Source organism: Camelina sativa, chromosome 13, assembly GCF_000633955.1.
Source record: "Camelina sativa cultivar DH55 chromosome 13, Cs, whole genome shotgun sequence".
NCBI classification, from domain to species: Eukaryota; Viridiplantae; Streptophyta; class Magnoliopsida; order Brassicales; family Brassicaceae; genus Camelina; species Camelina sativa.
The window spans coordinates 7,718,503-7,735,939 of NC_025697.1; the positions used below are offsets into that span (position 1 = coordinate 7,718,503).

The 17,437-nt window shown below is 37.4% G+C and overlaps 4 protein-coding genes across 4 annotated transcripts; 3 read left to right on the forward strand and 1 right to left on the reverse strand.

The window, feature by feature from the left end:
• Nucleotides 3,954-4,519, forward strand: LOC104735837 (50S ribosomal protein 6, chloroplastic-like). Its single transcript, XM_010455688.2, has one exon. It carries the CDS (start codon nucleotides 3,996-3,998, stop codon nucleotides 4,335-4,337), a length of 342 nt encoding a protein of 113 aa, XP_010453990.1. The 5' UTR covers nucleotides 3,954-3,995; the 3' UTR covers nucleotides 4,338-4,519.
• Nucleotides 8,238-9,787, reverse strand: LOC104735839 (disease resistance-like protein CSA1). The gene is made up of 2 exons (XM_019234512.1): nucleotides 9,032-9,787; nucleotides 8,238-8,963 (listed from the first exon to the last, which is right to left on the reverse strand). The coding sequence occupies exons 1-2, from the start codon at nucleotides 9,785-9,787 to the stop codon at nucleotides 8,238-8,240; spliced, it is 1,482 nt and encodes a 493-aa protein (XP_019090057.1).
• On the forward strand, nucleotides 10,775-13,612 carry LOC104735838 (probable WRKY transcription factor 16). Its single transcript, XM_019234513.1, has 6 exons — nucleotides 10,775-10,786; nucleotides 10,878-11,198; nucleotides 11,251-11,263; nucleotides 11,449-11,747; nucleotides 11,817-12,587; nucleotides 12,668-13,612. The coding sequence occupies exons 1-5, from the start codon at nucleotides 10,775-10,777 to the stop codon at nucleotides 12,486-12,488; spliced, it is 1,317 nt and encodes a 438-aa protein (XP_019090058.1). The 3' UTR covers nucleotides 12,489-12,587; nucleotides 12,668-13,612.
• On the forward strand, nucleotides 14,523-16,886 carry LOC104735841 (microfibrillar-associated protein 1). Its single transcript, XM_010455692.2, has 3 exons — nucleotides 14,523-14,663; nucleotides 15,003-16,263; nucleotides 16,515-16,886. The coding sequence occupies exons 2-3, from the start codon at nucleotides 15,059-15,061 to the stop codon at nucleotides 16,624-16,626; spliced, it is 1,317 nt and encodes a 438-aa protein (XP_010453994.1). The 5' UTR covers nucleotides 14,523-14,663; nucleotides 15,003-15,058; the 3' UTR covers nucleotides 16,627-16,886.

Consider the following 17,437-nt stretch of genomic DNA (forward strand, 5'->3'; position numbering starts at 1 on the left):
TTCCTAGAGAGAGAAGCGTGACTCCAGCCATTGTAGGAGACAGCTTCAAAACCTTAGATAAGCTGTCCAAAGAAGGACAGAAGTAACTCGCGGCCGTGTCTCCGAGCAAGTAGAACAGAACAAACAACCAGACGGATAAAACTAGATGGCCCAAAACAGGGGATTGTCCGAAGATGCAGAAGAAAATCTTGAGATAGTCTATGTAACCTTGTGGGCCACATTTTGATTTAGATTTAATGTAAGAACACTTCGAACGGTGGTCGTCGAGGGCTGCGAGTCCTCCGCTGCAGCTGTCACTGTCGCCGCCGACGAGAGAATTTAAGGCTTCTATGGATCCGGAGTGAGAAGGAGGATTTTGTGAAGCGAAATGGAGATAGATGAGGAAGACGAAGAAGAGGTTGATGAGGAGAGAGAGCGAACGAAAGCTGAGACGTGAGGAGAAGAGACTTGCCATTCACGGAAGCGGATTGCTAAGTGGGAGCAATAATGAGGGGTGTTAGGTTTTTGATATAATAATGAGAAAATTGTACTATTTTTTATTTTTTATTTTTGTAATATTTTTGTGTGGAATTTTGAATTGTTAATACATTTCGGAAAATATAATATTCTTTTTTTTTCATGCGGATGTGGGTAGGGGAAATTATTGTCTTTTTATGGGAAATATATATTAAGTGGGGGAGGTTACATTCAATTATTATTCACACAAAGGAAGAAAAATCGAAGTTGATAAAGTGTTTTTATAAAACTCGTTATCTGTTATATTGGTTTTTACGAGATATTCATGTACTATACAATTTGTACGTAGTGTGTTATTGTCCAACTTGGAGTTCAATTTTCTAGTGTAATTGTCTCGAGGCATGCAAATCAACGTGTCATGACATTTGTGACAGTAATAATCTATACTATAAGAAGTTAAGGATTAATGTAGTAGATTTTTTTTTATAAAAAAAATATACAAAACTAAGATATATAGTTGTAGTAGAAAATTAGGCTTATAAGTAATAATATTCGATTCAAAATAGTAGTCAACAGAAAATATTAATAGAAAAAAACACATTAACTTGAGTAAGAAAGATTGTGCTGAATTAATCACCAACTTAGGTTCATAGGTTTCTATATAAAAAAGAAAAAGAAGATAATTTTTCTTCTAATTTTGCCTAACGTTTTAGGCCTAGAAAAAAAAATGATTATTATATAGCACATGGTTGTATAAGTTATCAAATAGAGTGATGATATGATTGACACAATTAATGAAACTAGGATTCGAAAAATAATAAAATAGAGAAAACTCCAAACCTAAAGGTCGATTGATATGATTAAGAAGTTGTATCATGGAAGAGTATCAAAGCGACAATTTGCAACGTAATCCCAACCGATCACGAGTCACGACTCTTCAAACATAATCATATATCCACATTCTTGTGATTTCTTGCATCGTTAAGGAATTTAAGGAATAAATTTCTTGGACCGCCGGCGCCTTTTATTTTTAGTGAAAAAAAAACCGTCGGCTTCTTTCTATCCATAATTTGAGATAATTGAAACTTAGTTTTATTGTTTTTTTTTTCTGATAAATATCATTGAAACTAAGTTAGTAGTATATTTTCCATATTCGTGAAAAACTAGTTATTCTTCTTGTATTTATAGCAGATGTCATCTACTCTATATTGACACAACGTTTAGTTGTAGTCACATGAATTGTTATGCAACGTAATTGATACTTTGTCTTTCTGTTAGTTCTTCATATAACAAATATTATTTTTGTCTATTATCGGTTATTTCTTTTTAATACTTGTTCATATACATATACTTCCAACCAGAATCGGTAGTTTATTATTTTGGTCGCAAATTTATGTCGATAAATGAGAAGGAATCCAAAGATTCCTGGTATATTCATCTAGCTGGCATGGCAGTGCAATACAAAATATAAACTCTTATTCCAAGAGAATAAAATAATGCAAAGAGACGAGAGCGATTGATTCATATGGTTCTCTTCTCGATGTACCAAAGCTTACCCCAAAAAAATAAATATCACATGACTAAAACTGGCTCAAATTAGGCCTTTATTACAAGACACTTACCTGTAAATAGGACTAATATTTGCTTATATATAACCATTATATGACTTCGTATATCATATCTTTTTATATTTGCGTATAAAACTATTAAACTGTCTACGGCTAATGACTTCGTTTAAAATGATTGAAATGTACTGATAAATGATAAGTGGGTTTAGAAAAACAAACATTTGGATAAGTTTATCTCGCGGTTATAATTTCAACGGTACCAAGATAAGGATAAGGTTTGTGAAACTTATATAATGCAATGGGCACCATAGGTTTTTGTGTTGCCTAATTTGATCTAACCAACATATATAATCTATTCGTACTAGTAATCGAGTGGTTGAGCTGTTGATATGTAGAGATATGTAGTACTGTTATATATTGTAAGTAAAGAAACCAAGAATTATTCGCCGACAACAAAATAAGGGGTGATAATCGGATGCACGTGGATTTTGTGAATGTATTGGATAATGCTAGTCACGTAGAAGAAATCAAATCTCAAGCTTTTGGCCATAATTTTAGCAAATGTTTGTTGAGTCTACGTAAAGAAGAGAGTAATTTTCATGGTAATCGCAATTTCAGCTGTTAATTGTGTTATAATGATAATATAGGGATTAGAGGTGGAGAATGCGAAATTGGTTAGGTTGGTGATAGTAGCTAGTTTAAAGCCTAATTTAGGCTTGTTATTGAATTAATACATAACCATAACGACTGGACAGGTTTTGGACAAAATATATTTATTATTTGATCGCTTTGGCAGATTGTAAAACCCTAAATAGCCACCTAAAACCAAATGATTGTACTAGCTACAATGTCACTTCATCTAGTGTAATATACTAATATTCGCTATATATTATACGGTAATACAAAATTAGTATAAACTCAAACTAGAATTTGGCATGGCCACAAAATTAACCAGTCCAAGATAATTATTTCTAACTTTGCAAGATCTTGTTTTAAGAACTCATTCATTATTTCTGGATTTCTTCAATCTACCTAACATAGAATAATGATGTTACTTAGCATAAAATTTGCAAAATAGCCCCAAAGTATCAAATACATTTATAAATTATAATTTGCATAGAAACAATAAAATATTATATGAAATGAAATGAAACAAAATCTCTAAAAGATCGTATATTTTTAAAAAGACAGTATAATTTGTTATTCTTTTTCATTAGTTTTAGGGTCCATGGGTACAACAGAGAGACTTGAGATGTAGTAGTTTCTCGTATAATCGAATTTTCGAATTTTTTGTTTGTACATCTATTGCGTAGATCTTTAACATAATACTCAGTGACAATGCCAGAATAATAGATTATGAGGGTCACATATTAATAATATGTAAAATTATGGAAGTTTTTATTAAAAACTTAAAGAGATTATATAATTTAAAAAAAAAATTAGACAAAAAAAGGGGGTCAAAAAGTAGTAAAACCTGAGACATGGATGTCAATTCACTAAAAACAAACCAAATTTGCCATTATATATATAATATATATACAAGCCTAAATTAGAAAATTTTATAAATTTTATGGAAGTTAGTTGACACCCCTCTTCCTTCACTAGCTCTGCCACTGATCGTACTCGTAGTATGTTTTTAAAATTCAGTTTATTAACAACATAAGCCATTTTTACACTTCCAAGTTTCAAGCATTACACTTGATGAAATAATTTCTTCTCCGTATATAGTGCGAACATAGCGCCATCTCAACATTTACTCTTATATAATTGTAGGCTTGAAAGTAGAAAATTAATTAAAAACCGTTGAAACTATGGGCTATATATTCTTAAAAGGCCTAATAGATACTTAAAAGCCCAATATTAGAAAAGCCCACTAAACTTTGAATGCAAACAAGATATGTTCTCTTCTAATCCAAAGGAAGAGGCTCATACTCACTTCTTCTCTCACTTACACAAAAAGATAAGGAAACAATGTCTGTGTCAGCGATCTTTGGCACCGGAATCGTCACCGTCGCTGCTGCTTCTCCGGTTCTCCGCCAATTCCAAGTTCCGAAATTGGGGAATGGAGTAGGAGGAGGATTAGGGATGGTGATTGAGTGTTCGTCGAGGCCGCAGAAGAAATCGACTGCGCATCACAGGAAGTCAAGGCCGAAGAAGACTCAGCCTTGGGACGTTAAGAGAAAGCCTACTGTTTATGCTCCTCTTCCTCCTCTCCCGGCGGAGTGGACTCCGTTCACTCTTGCTTCTGATGACGGTGGTGCCGCCGCTGCTGCTGCTTCTCCTGCAGGAGACTTAGTTCCAGACGCTGCCTAGTTGGGTATGAGTTTATCTGCTGCTGGGATGGTTGTAATCTAGTTTGACAGCTTTTGCTGTTGTTTGTTTCTGTTAATGTGTTTTCAGTTTTTTGATGTTTGTGTTGGCTTTATGTGTTTGATTGATTAATGAATGGACCAAGTTTGCAGTTTATAAAAAAGCTTCAACCTTTTTTTCCTCTGTTTTTGGGTTTAAATGTCCCAGCTTTATCTTTAAAAATTTTAGATTTATAGTTTATCGATTGTGGGAATGTAGCTCTCTTCTTGGTGATCTATGATGTTGCTATTCTTTATATGCAATTATGCATAATAAGGCTTGCCCATTTTTTTTGTTTGGTCCGATTGATGTGAAGAGTTTTATTGTCTGCTACTTGATGTTTTGATATGAAAACGGAAAGCTCAGAGGTTTATGGGGCGGTTGATGTTAGAGTCGTAGTCAAATGCTCTGTTTGCTGGCATAGCAATGGGGAATCTAACTTCTAAAGAGTATATAGTATATACTAGTATAGTGCCTCAGTAGTGAGAATTTGAATTATCCATTGCATTGTATTAAGGTGAAACGGCAGAGATGCTCAGCTCCTTAATGCGACATTTGGTCTTAACACTCTATTGTAGAGTTTTAAGCTAAGTGATCTAAAGTGTGTCTGTTGAAGAATTTCAGCAAAAACATTGTTAGGAATGAACTCAGGTATGTGTTGATAATTGTCTTTGTATGGGGTTCGATTTTTCTTTCATCTGGCATGTATCGAAACCATATACCATGAAATTTTATTAAATCCTAAACCATTCTGTAACACCCTAAATCCCAAGCCAAATCATCTAAGATGAGAACAGAGAGATAACTGCACAATTAAGATACCAATACAGAGGAGTTCCAATGAATAAAATAGTGTGAAAACAGAGGAACTCAGCAAGGTCTTTTTATGGCTTGAAGTTGATGAATTTAACACAAACGAGTGGAGTCAATACCAGATGTCTGGGAAGAATATGATTCATCTGGGATGTACGTTACCAGAACTTTCAATGTAGGTGGTGGTCTGCCACTGGCCCTTTGCATCTTGTTCCAATTTATTGCAGTAAGTGAAAATGAACGTGGAATTAATAATAGAACATACCAGTGGGTTTGCAACTGTTTTCAGTAAGCTACAGCCACGTACATCTAAACACTGAAGATTTGGTGGAAGCTGAGGAACATGTGTAAGAGTCTTACAATACTTCAAATCAAGCCACTGAAGTTGAGAAAATTTCTTGATTAGATACGGAAGGCAGCTGATCTTTTTATTCATGCTTAAACACAGATGCCGCACTGAGACTATTTCTGGTATCTCTTCAATGGATGTCTCATCCAAAAGCAAAATCTCCAAACGGCTTAAGTTTTCCCCACTTTTAGGAAATTCTTCGAGCTTTATACAACCAAAAAGTACAAGTTCTTCAAGAGCTTTCAGCTCACCAAGACTTTCAGGGAGCCTTTTCAGCTTCTTGCAGCCTTTCATGTTCAACAAAACAAGTCTTTGAAGGATCCGAATGTCACAAGGATGTTCCTTTATTGCAGTGCCATCCAAGTATAGAGCTTCTAGCTTATCTGAAATGACCTGAAAGGTTTTTCATTTTGAGCAGTCACTGAGGATAAGTGTTTTCAAAGAGATCAATTTAATCTTTGAAAGAGACTCAAGGCTTGTGCATCTTCTCAGGTTCAAAGAAACAAGACACTTCATGTTTTCCATATCCACATGCAACTCTCTCAATGCCGTGCAACCTTCAAGATTTAATTCTTGAAGATTTCGAGCCTTTCCTAACCCCGCCAAAGTGTTCAACTTCTTTGAGTGATTCAAATTAATCCATTTTAGTTTTGATGCATCCTGGGAAAATGAAAAGAAAAAGAATCAATTGGTTATACTATAAAGAGTCAGACAACACCCCTAGAAACTATTATTTGAATTATTATTTGAATTCACATATCTAAATAATATTAGATTAATTTTAACTCTAAAATATGAAATGAATTACAAAATAGATAATATATGTTTACTAAGTTACTAACTGGACCGACATTTTTTTTTAATTCAAATGTAATCTTTACTATTAAAATGATGCTTTTAAAATTTATCAAGAGTTAAATTATCAGAAGTAGAAAATAATATACTCAATCTGTCAATCATAATAAAAAAATAAAATAAAAACATGTTGGAAAGACACTAACAAAGACATAGGACGTGCCTATGTCAAATGAGCTAGGAGACTAGCATGGGGTAGATTAGCATGGGACAGACAGTAGACTAAAGCCTAGAGACAGTCTTGAGGCCAAGCAAGCCAAACATGTGCTTGCGGCTGTTTATGGGATAAGTTTCGTCCCTATATTTTTCAAAATTTCCTTTAGCTCAGTTGGTAAAATGTGTAAATATTGATGCTGAGGTAATGAGTTTGAAGCTCAGTGTCACCTATTTTTGTTTCTTTTTTTTGTTTTTTGTTAATTTGTTAGCCTAAATTATTTTGGGATTGTGGCCCACTAATTGTCATCGCCTACTCTAAGCTAAGAAACTATAATTGTTAATGGTCAAAAATCTTTTAACTTAGTGTGGGACACATGCGCCACCCTATATCAATGTAGATCTGCCTTGGAGTGTCTTCTACTCTTCTTCTACAGTTCTACGTACGGTGTGAGCCATCCCGAGCCTACTGAGACCAATAAAGGTGGTGACTCAACTAGCATTGAGGCTAAGAGTTCAAGTTAAAGAAAGAGTAAAGTCATGAGGTAGGAGTTAAACTATTATATGCTCATTTTCGACATCAGGCCATCAATTTCTTTTATATGCTCATTTTCGTCAACTAATCATTGTCTTGTGTAGGTCTAGAGGTCGAACCTTCAAAATCAAATTGACACATTCGACCACTAATAAATAAATTAAGATTCCTCAGTAGCTCGACGTTTAAATTGAAAGGCGGAATAAACCAAATATTTTAAAGGCCCATAAAAGCCCACTAGAGACTAATGTTTAGTTTTCGAGATTTTTGTTGTTTCCCTGTGAGCTGCTGTGCTGTGTGTGTGTTTAAACGTTCCGGCTTCACGACCCTCTCTCTCAACCCTCTTCTTCTTCTCCTCCGACCCCGCCACATTGTTTCTCCGAATTGCAATCCCCTCATTCTCCAGACTGTAAGTTCGTTTATATTGTCGTCAATTTTTTTTTTTTTTTTTTTTTTTTTNGTTAAATTATATATCCTTGTTCTCTCTCTTTCAGAATCATCGAGTTTTGGGTTTTATATATCCGCTTCTGATATGTATACTCTGTCGTCTTCGTTTGTTAATTTGTGTGCTGATTTAGTTTTGCTAACTCCGTCGATCCAAGCTTTTTGAAATGTCTCCATTTGAAATTATTGTCAGTCCCACATTAATTATTGTCTCCATTTGAAATTTGATTTTTCCTTAGGTTGTTCTAAGGTGAAAATGAAAAGTGCTCATCCCCGTTGGTGCAACATTTGGTTATAAGTCTATTGTAGAGTTTAAGTCAAGTGACTTGTTTAAGTATGTGGCATAAACAGGGTCAGTTTTTCTCTTCTGGTGGTGTCATTGTTAGAAATGTCTTATTCACTTATGGCTAATTGTTCTGATTCTTATTCCTATCGTGGTCTGCCTTTGTATCAGTCCAATCCAGCGGCAATAAGGAAATCAGTTATTTTTGCATTTGGCAGGAGTATGTGGGTGACATGCCCATTCTGTGACTTTGGCACTCGATGGACGTTGAATTTAATAAGCACGCTGTGACGCTGGTGTGATGGCTAGGTGGCGAAAGGTCAGGACCAAGCTGGACAGCAGTTGAGAGAGAGAGAAATTCAAAATGGAGATACAATAAGATCAATATTCCTCTATGGAGATATTCCTTCTTGGAGCTGAACAACATTTTGATCAATGTTGAATATTTGTTATTCCCTGCTGAAGTCTGGTGTAAGAATGAGCTTCACTTGGTTTGCCATTCGCCATTTGGTGATTCATCACACCATTGGCTTGACCCATGAGAAAACCATTAGTTCTTGGAGTTTCGTTGATGATTGTTGCTTCACATGAGATATCGTCATCCCTTGGACTTGCATCAGAGTTTGCATCCCGGAATATATTTTTGTTCTCATCAGGTTCAAACACAAAACTGAAACCAGATTTCAACACCTCAAACCTTGCTTCCCCACTAGTGTTGATGTTGGTCACACTAAACTCAAGGAATGCCACAATCGGAGAACATTGATTGGGGTGCTGGTCTTCAATATGTTTTCTGAGGTGAAAGCAGTTGGTGTAGCCAATGAAGAGATGATCTGACTCAATCGTCTCTGTTTTCTTTCCCTGTTCAGTCCAGCGTCCAACTTTCCAAGTCGTTTCGGTGCAAGGCTTATCTCCAATTATGGATTTACAAGTGAATTTCGCTGACAAGTTGTTGGTTTGCTCTCGTTCTGTTCTGCTTTGATCTTGGCAGTTTTGGAATGAGACAACAGCACAAAAGGCTATCCCAGAGAGCTTATTGTACTTCCAATGTTGGGGCGATTCAAAGTTTATCTTACATCCAATTGCTTCGTGATTAAACCATGAAGTTATTTCACCTCCAGGAAAGCAAGTGCTGAACAAAATCTCAGGAACAAGTTCCTGCGAAATTGTAGAGGAGACACGTCAGTAAATCTGGGTTTCCGAAAGATAGAGAGAGAGAAAAATACCTTATTGCCGAGTTTAAGTGCACTTGGTAGTAGCTGACATTTCCTTTGAGCATAGGATGAAATTTCCTCCTTTGCAGCTTGTTCCAATTTGACGCAGTTTGTGAAAATGAAAGTCGAATGAATATGCTCTGTCGCCATAACATGTGCAAGTGGTTGTGCAATACTTTTCAGTGAGCTACATCCATGTGCATCTAAGCACTGCAGGTTTGGTGGAAGCTTAGGAAGATATGTAAGGCTTCTACAGTTCTTCATATCAAGCCATTTTAGTCCAAAAAATCGGCTGAGGTTCTCTGGTAGGCAACAAATCTTTTCGTTTCTGCTTAAGCATAAGCGCCTCAGTGAGAATATATTTGGCATCTCTTTGATAGCAGTTTCATCTAGAAGTAAAATCTCTAGACGGTTCATGTTTTCCCCAACTTCTGGAAAACTTTTGAGCTTTGAACAGCCAGAGAGTATCAGTTCTTGAAGAGCTTTAAGTTCACCGAGACTGTCAGGAAGCTTTTTCAGTTTCTTGCAGCCTTTCATGTTTAATACTGCAAGTCTTTGGAGATTCCGAATGTCTGAAGGAAGTTCCTTTATCGCAGTGCCATCCAAGTATATTGCTTCTAGTTTTCCTGAAAGCACCTTAAATACCTTAAATTTTGAACAGTCGCTGAGGATGAGAGTTTCCAGAGATATTAAGTTAATCTCTGGAAGATGCTTAAGACTTGTGCAGCCTCTGAGGTTCAAGAAAACAAGACACTTCATATTTTCCATATCCTGGGGCAATGTGTCCAACGCTATGCAGCCTTCAAGGTTCAACTCTTGAAGATTTCGAGCCTCCGCTAATCCTGACAAGGTACTCAACTTTCTTGAATGGTTGAAGTCGATCCATTTAAGTTTAGATACATCCTGTTGTGAATGAAAGAGAGTCAGCCACCCGTTAACAGTACACAAGATGACTCTAGCCACAACTTAACCAGCTAACTACGTTGGACCAAAGAAAAAGAATCAACTGACTAAAAGTGCAGTACAACAAAAATTCAATTCTAAGAGAAGTGAAAAAGAGTCAACTAATTACGTACCTTGTTACCGTCCCAAACTCGTTCAATCTCGCTGTAATGAAGCTTAAGGTCCACAAGATTTTTGGGGTTAAAATCTGGTGGAAGTTCTTGCAATGGGAATTTCAGCCAATGGAGACATCGCAACTCATCTAATGGGAGCTCGAGCCCATCCGGGAAGTTTAACATAATGTGACGATCACATTCTTGAAGACAATAGGTGTTGTAGATTTTGAGGTACCGCATATTGCGCATCAAGACAAATGCTTGACTGTGTAAGCTCTTCTTCATGTTAAGATCAGCCAAGTCAAGGAAGATAGATCTGACACTTGAAACTCCCTATAATCATTAATCAGTGACAAACAAGACATGAGCTAATAACACCAATAAAAAAACCAAAACAATTACCTTACTCAGAACAACTTGAAGGTAATATAATAAATTCAAGAAGTTAATATTACCTTATTGTTCTCTAACACATCAATTATCGTATGATAGTCCCACAACCTTCGTCGCCCTTTTCCATCCGGTGCAGTGGCTTCCCTACCAACCTTCGTCGCCCTTTTCTATTTTGCCGGCAGATATAGTAATCAGAAACTTGTTCATTAGTTTCTGAATTTCAATCCTAGCGTCAGTGGAATTTGGATCATGTGAATCTAATAAACTTGCTACATAATTCTTGTCCAGCGACCTGAAGCAAGCTATGTCAAGAAGTGTATCTTTTTGTTGCTGACTAAGACCATCAAAGCTCTCTTTCCAAACACTTTGAAGCATCTCATTAGAGCTTTGTGCTCGCATCTTTCTAGAGCTTCTTGGTCGACCTTTATGGTGCTGAATCAAAGAATCCAATTTTGAATTCCAGCGTCAACATCATCTGCGAGGAGACAGCACGGTACTCTTTCGTCAGCCACCTCTCCGCCGCTTTACGCCGCGAAGGTATCTCTATCTCTGTGTTTGCGGATACAGATCTCGATTATCGGAATCAGGGAGCTACGCTTTCGGTGGTAGTTTTCTCCGAGAGCAACGCCTTCTCCCTTACTTGGGTTGATAATTTCGCCAAGGTTCTTGAGCTTCGAAGGAACAACGGCCACAAGGTGACTCCTGTGTTCTACGGTGTTGATCCATCGGTTATCGATCAGGAGTGGATGATAATGCTGCTGGAAACTGGATATTCCGCAGGGAACCAATCAAGGTAATTTAATACTACTTTCAAGTTTCAACCTTGGATTGGATCTGGATGCGATGCGAGGATGAGAATATATTTACAACACCATAGAATTGAACTCAAAAATGATTGAACGCGGGGGACTTTTACAAATCTCAGGCTTTGAAAATAAGCCAAACTTCTTGATCTATCGGCTTCCCTTGTCCTTGCAGGTTGCTGGAGACATCGAAGGGATATATCTCTGGACACATCAAGCTTGATATTTGATGTCAACCCTGATGCCTTCAAGAAGATGGTCAGTCTAAGATTCCTAAAGGTATACAACTCCTACTCCGAAAATGCTCCACGGCTCAACTTTCCCAAGGGCCTCAATTCTCTGCCTTGTGAGCTAAGGCTCCTCCACTGGGAGAATTATCCTTTCGAATACTTGCCTCAAGGTTTTGACCTCCATGAACTTGTCGAACTTAATATGCCTTATAGTCAGCTTAAAAAACTCAGGGCAAGAACCAAGGTAGGCAATATATCCATCTTTCACCCACATAATGCATTACAGCTGTTACTAATTTTGGTTTTTGTTCAGAACCTCGAGATGTTGAAGAGGATCAGGCTTTGTCATTCCCAGCAGCTAGTTGAATTTGATATACCTTTTGAAGCTCAAAGTATCGAGCTGATTGATCTCCAAGGTTGTACAAGGTTGGAGAGTTTTCCAGCCATGACGAAATCACAGCATCTCCGAGTTTTAAATCTCACAGGTTGCAGAAGTATTAAAACTGTCCCAGGGCTTCCACCACATATCGAGGAATTAAATCTCCAGGGAACTAGCATAGAAGAGATACCAATATCCATTGTGGCCGGCTCCTCTCGACCAAACTGCAAAGAGCTTATGAATCATATGAAAAACTTCCCGGGTCTTGAGCATGTCGATTTGGAAAAGGCAAAAAAATTGATTAAAGTTAGCCCATATGATCAAGGTTTTCGCAAGCTAGTCCGCTTGAATATAAAAGATTGTTTTCATCTGCGAAGTTTGCCTGACATGTATAATTTAGAATCTCTCCAAGTTCTTGATCTGTCTGGCTGCTTACACCTTGAGGAAATTAAGTGTTTCCCAAGAAACATGAAAGAGCTATATCTTGCTGGAACAAGCATACGAGAATTGCCATATTTTCCGGAAAGTCTAGAGTTCTTGAATGCTCATGATTGTTACCTTCTGAAGTCAGTTTGGTTGCTCTTTGAGCAGCTTCCTCGACACTAGACATTCAGTAATTGTTTTCGTTTGTCTTTAGAAACATCCATTGAATTTCTAGCGAAAGGCCTGACTAGAGTAATTAAGTTAGTCAAAGAACAAAATCAGGTATATCTCTCATTTCTTGCCACATGTGGATATACTCCCAGGTATTGATTATCTGATTGGACATGGTCTTGTTGAAACAGGAACACATTAAAGCACCTGCATTCAACATATGTTTTCCTGCAGACGTGTATCCAGGGTCCTTTGATTGGCAAGCTAGTGCATTTGCTGTGGTAGAGCTTGCTCCTTTCACGCGAAAGGCTCTCTCAGGTTTTGCTATGTCAGTTATAGTATCATTTAGGGATGATTGCCACAATGACGTGGGTTTGGGCATTAGGTGCATATGCACATGGGAGACCAAGGAAGGCCACTTAGATAAAATAGAGAAAGTTTTCAAGTGTTGGAATCCGGCAGAAGCTCCAACAGTTGAAAGGGAGCACATTTTTGTCCTCTATGATGCCGAAATACATCCATGTGCTGGTGAAAGAATGGGTCAAAATATGTCAGCTGATGAATTCAAATTCGAATTTCAGACAGTAAGTGGGGACAACAAGCCTTTAGGTGTTAATTGCGTGGTGACAGACTGTGGTGTCGAGGTAATTATGAATTCAAAATTTGATACAACTTTTAGTGCGGTTTCAAGGGCAAGTGTGGATATTGAGGAGGTTCCTCCTCATATTCCGAAAGAGCCAGAGGCAAAGATCAGTTTTCCTCCATCCAGCAAGCTACCTAAGCTTTCTACTGTGGCTAGCAAGGTAAAATCTAAGCGTGCCGTGTTTCCGGGGTGGGTAGGTTGTCTTCCGCGGGTGAGGAAAATTAAAAGAGACAACAAAAAAGATCGAGAAGATCTGATGGCAATCATTTAATCGACAGTAAAGGGTAACTTTCGTTGGATTTTGCTTATATATATATCATCAATTTATAAGCTTCTTATTTGAACTTATCTTTCTTGGACGCTTGTATCGTGTCTGAAAAAGGGAAGCAAAAATGTTTGTTATAACATGTTGAAATAGATGTATCCTACTCACTGTTCTACAATTGTATATGATTTTTACACTGATAATAATATTTGAACTGTTTCAACTGCACTATTTTAACTTCATTGCTTACGTAGCTTCCGGCATCTGGATCAGAAATGTGATAAATAATAACATGTATGATTAGTTTTTCTTGAATTTTGTTTTCTCCTGTTTTCGCATTGATAAAAGACGAAATGGAATGGTAATGCTTCTGTTTCATCAGTTGGGAAATCAACAAATAGCCATCGTGCTGGATCTATGTTTTAAAAGTATGAAGTAAGTCATGAAGGGGTCTATTCTCATGAGTCGACCATAAATAATGGAGTCTAGGTTGATATTATCTTGTAGGAAACGGTTGGAAAAAATGATTGGCATGTATCGTATGTTTTGTTTTGTTTTTTCTTATTTTATTTTTTGCGAATTATCTGTCTTTGGTATGACTTAATGAGACATGCGAGGGAAACACCTGAAATCACATGTTTTGAAGAAATTTTGTACGGAAGTTCAAACTGGGGAGCCTGTACTATCCCAATGATGATGGTAGATAGACCACCAGGACCAGGTCACTTATCTGGCGGGATGTTACTCTGCCTTGAGAGATTTTCATTCATTTCCACGGTCACTTTTTTCTTCAGAACAGGTGCTGTTTCTTGTCTAGATCTTCCCAAATTAGTCTCATGCAATATGACTTATCTCATCATATGTTTGATACGTTTCTTAATATATCCTCCCCTTAGGAAAATTATCCATGTTGAAATTTCTCCACAATACCCTGCTCCTAGCCTTACAATTATCTTTTTCGATGTCAATATTTCTTCCCATTCTCAGAGACCATACTGTCGACAGTATTTTCTTATTAACCAAAAAAGCACTACTATAAATAACAATTTAAGATCCAAATGTTAAACTAAAGGCCCAATGTAAACAAAAATATTAAAAGCCCACTTAAGTTTCTTGGAGTATTATTATTTTATGAGTTTCGGCGTTGCAAGTGTTAGTGTTTCCGGTTTCAAGACCTCCCCTTCTCCACCGTGTCTCTCCTTCTCCTCCGTCACGCCACGATTTCTTAGGGTTTCCTCCGCACAGTTTCTTGGAATTGGAATCCTCTGTTCTTCATATTGTAAGTTCGTTTATTTTTGTCGTCAATTTCTTCTGGATTTGCTTTATTTTGTTTCCTTGTTCTCTCTTCCCGAACCATCGAGCTTCGCGTTTTTATTTAGGTTTTATCCGCTTCTGATATGTATACTCTGTCGTCTTCGTTTGTTAATTTGTGTGCTGATTTACTTTTCTAACTCCGCCGATCGAAGCTTTTTGACAAATTACTCCACATTTTATAGAGTTCGATCCCCTTTTTTGCCTTTTATTTCGTAAAAAAAAATCTGCAATCTTCGATTTGGGGAAATTACTAATGATGCAAAAATCTTGAATCTAAATCCTTTGTATTATTTTTATGCTGCAGAAACAGATAGCTTTATATATATAAATTCAGTTTGGGGTTACTCGCAAGTGCAAAATATGTCTGTCACGGCCGGGGTAAGTAGTGATGCTGCAATTGCTGTTAGGGAGAAACTACGAGGTGGTATTGGACAGACTAGAGTGAGAAGGTATTGGCCTGGAAAAGCTCCGGAGTGGGCTGAGGAGGCCGAAGATGATGACGATGTTAGGATGCAGACAGTTTCTGTTCTGGATAGAGCTTTTCCAAAGAATGATGATTTAGGGGTTTCTAGGAAGGATGATCCAAGGCTGCGTCGTTTAGCTCAGACCAGAGTTGAAGACCGTGACGAAGTTAGAGCTGATCATAGGCGAATTAGAAAAGCTGAGGTTGTATCTACGGAAGAAGAAGAAGAAAGGAATCAAGAGGATAGAGACGATGATGATGATGATGATGAAGATGCCTTGGAAGAAAGAAGAAGAAGAATTAGAGAGAAGAATCTTAAAAGAGCTGAAGAGGAGGCTGCTCTACTTCCTTTAGAAGAAGAAGATGAGATACAAGAGGAAGAAGAGGATGAGGAGGAGTCTGAGTACGAGACTGATTCAGAGGATGACATGCCTGGTATTGCCATGATCAAGCCTGTTTTTGTACCAAAAGCTGAGAGAGATACCATAGCAGAGCGTGAGAGACTTGAGGCTGAAGAAGAAGCTCTCGAGGAATTAGCTAAGAGAAAACTGGAGATGAGGAAAGTAGAGACAAAGCAAATAGTGGTTGAGGAAGTTAGGAAAGATGAAGAGATACGGAAGAACATGCTGTTGGAAGAAGCAAACATTGGAGATGTGGAAACTGATGACGAACTCAATGAAGCTGAGGAGTATGAAGTCTGGAAGACAAGAGAGATCGGTAGGATCAAGAGAGAAAGAGATGCAAGGGAAGCTATGCTGAGAGAGAGGGAAGAAATAGAGAAGTTGAGGAATATGACAGAGCAAGAGAGGAGAGAATGGGAGAGGAAGAATCCGAAACCTTCATCAGCTCAACCTAAAAAGAAGTGGAACTTTATGCAAAAATACTACCACAAGGGTGCCTTCTTCCAGGCAGATCCTGATGATGAGGCAGGTTCTGCTGGGACTGATGGTATATTTCAGCGCGACTTCTCTGCTCCAACTGGAGAAGATAGGTTGGACAAGTCGATTCTCCCCAAAGTTATGCAAGTCAAGCACTTTGGTCGTAGTGGAAGAACTAAATGGACTCACCTTGTCAATGAGGACACAACAGACTGGAGTAACCCGTAAGTTTTTTTTGCTTTCTGCGTTTCTTGTTTTGCATTTGGTTAGGCATAGACTCTTGATTTTAAAATAGCTCTCATTTAGGCTTCTGAAATCTGATATATATATAGCATTTGAGTAGAAACATTAAGCTGAGAACTGAACTGAATTTTTGCATGTGAAGTAGATTATGTTGGGAGAATCTTGCATATGTTCTTTCGTTTAATGAGCTGCAGATTTTGACATTTTGCTTGCATAATGAATGATTGCGCAGGTGGACTTCCAATGATCCTCTACGCGAAAAATACAACAAGAAAATGGCAGGCATGGATGCTCCTATTGCAAAACCAAAGGGGAGCAAGAAGATGAAAGATTGGGAGACTTAAACCCGCACCAACATTCAGTTGAGTTTATTCCAAAACGATGTAGAAGTTGCATGTAGTAGTCAAAATCATCTTTAACATCTTACTCAGTTATGTCTGAGTTTCTCTATATCGCTCTGTGACAACCATAAGCTCGTGGCCAAAGACATCTGGTCTTTTGTATCGGATCATGTTAAGTGTCTGCTTGTCTTGCGAATTTTTGTTTCCATGGTAGCAGTCTGATGGGAATTTGAAGACACCGTAACAAAGATAAAATTTTAACATTTGCCAAGGAATGATTTATAAAACATTTCTGAGTACAGTAATAATTGTAATGAGAGCACCTCGTAAAGATTATTATTATCTTTAAACTCATATAACAATTAACATGTCACATGTAATGTTTGTACTTCTAACTCAGAAGTCAAAACATTGCATAATGGAGGGTTAGTGTTATGGCTGCCCATATTAGACGATGGAGGTATGGTCTCTTGAGTTTGGCCAATGTTCTTCTTCTATATAAACGAACCATTTTATTCATGTAAACACACACACAAAACAAGTTTCAGCAATCTTTGATTTTGCACCCCACATATATTTTATATGTTCTTGAACTAAGAAAATAGTAATGTAAATACTATGTGAAAAACAAAAATAGCTTTCAGCCTTTCACAACCATTTTTTTTGCTTCAACTCCAACAAATGTAAGAAATCGGAGCTTGGTAACAACAAAAATGGTAACCAGCAGAAACTGTTACGANCGTAAAGATTATTATTATCTTTAAACTCATATAACAATTAACATGTCACATGTAATGTTTGTACTTCTAACTCA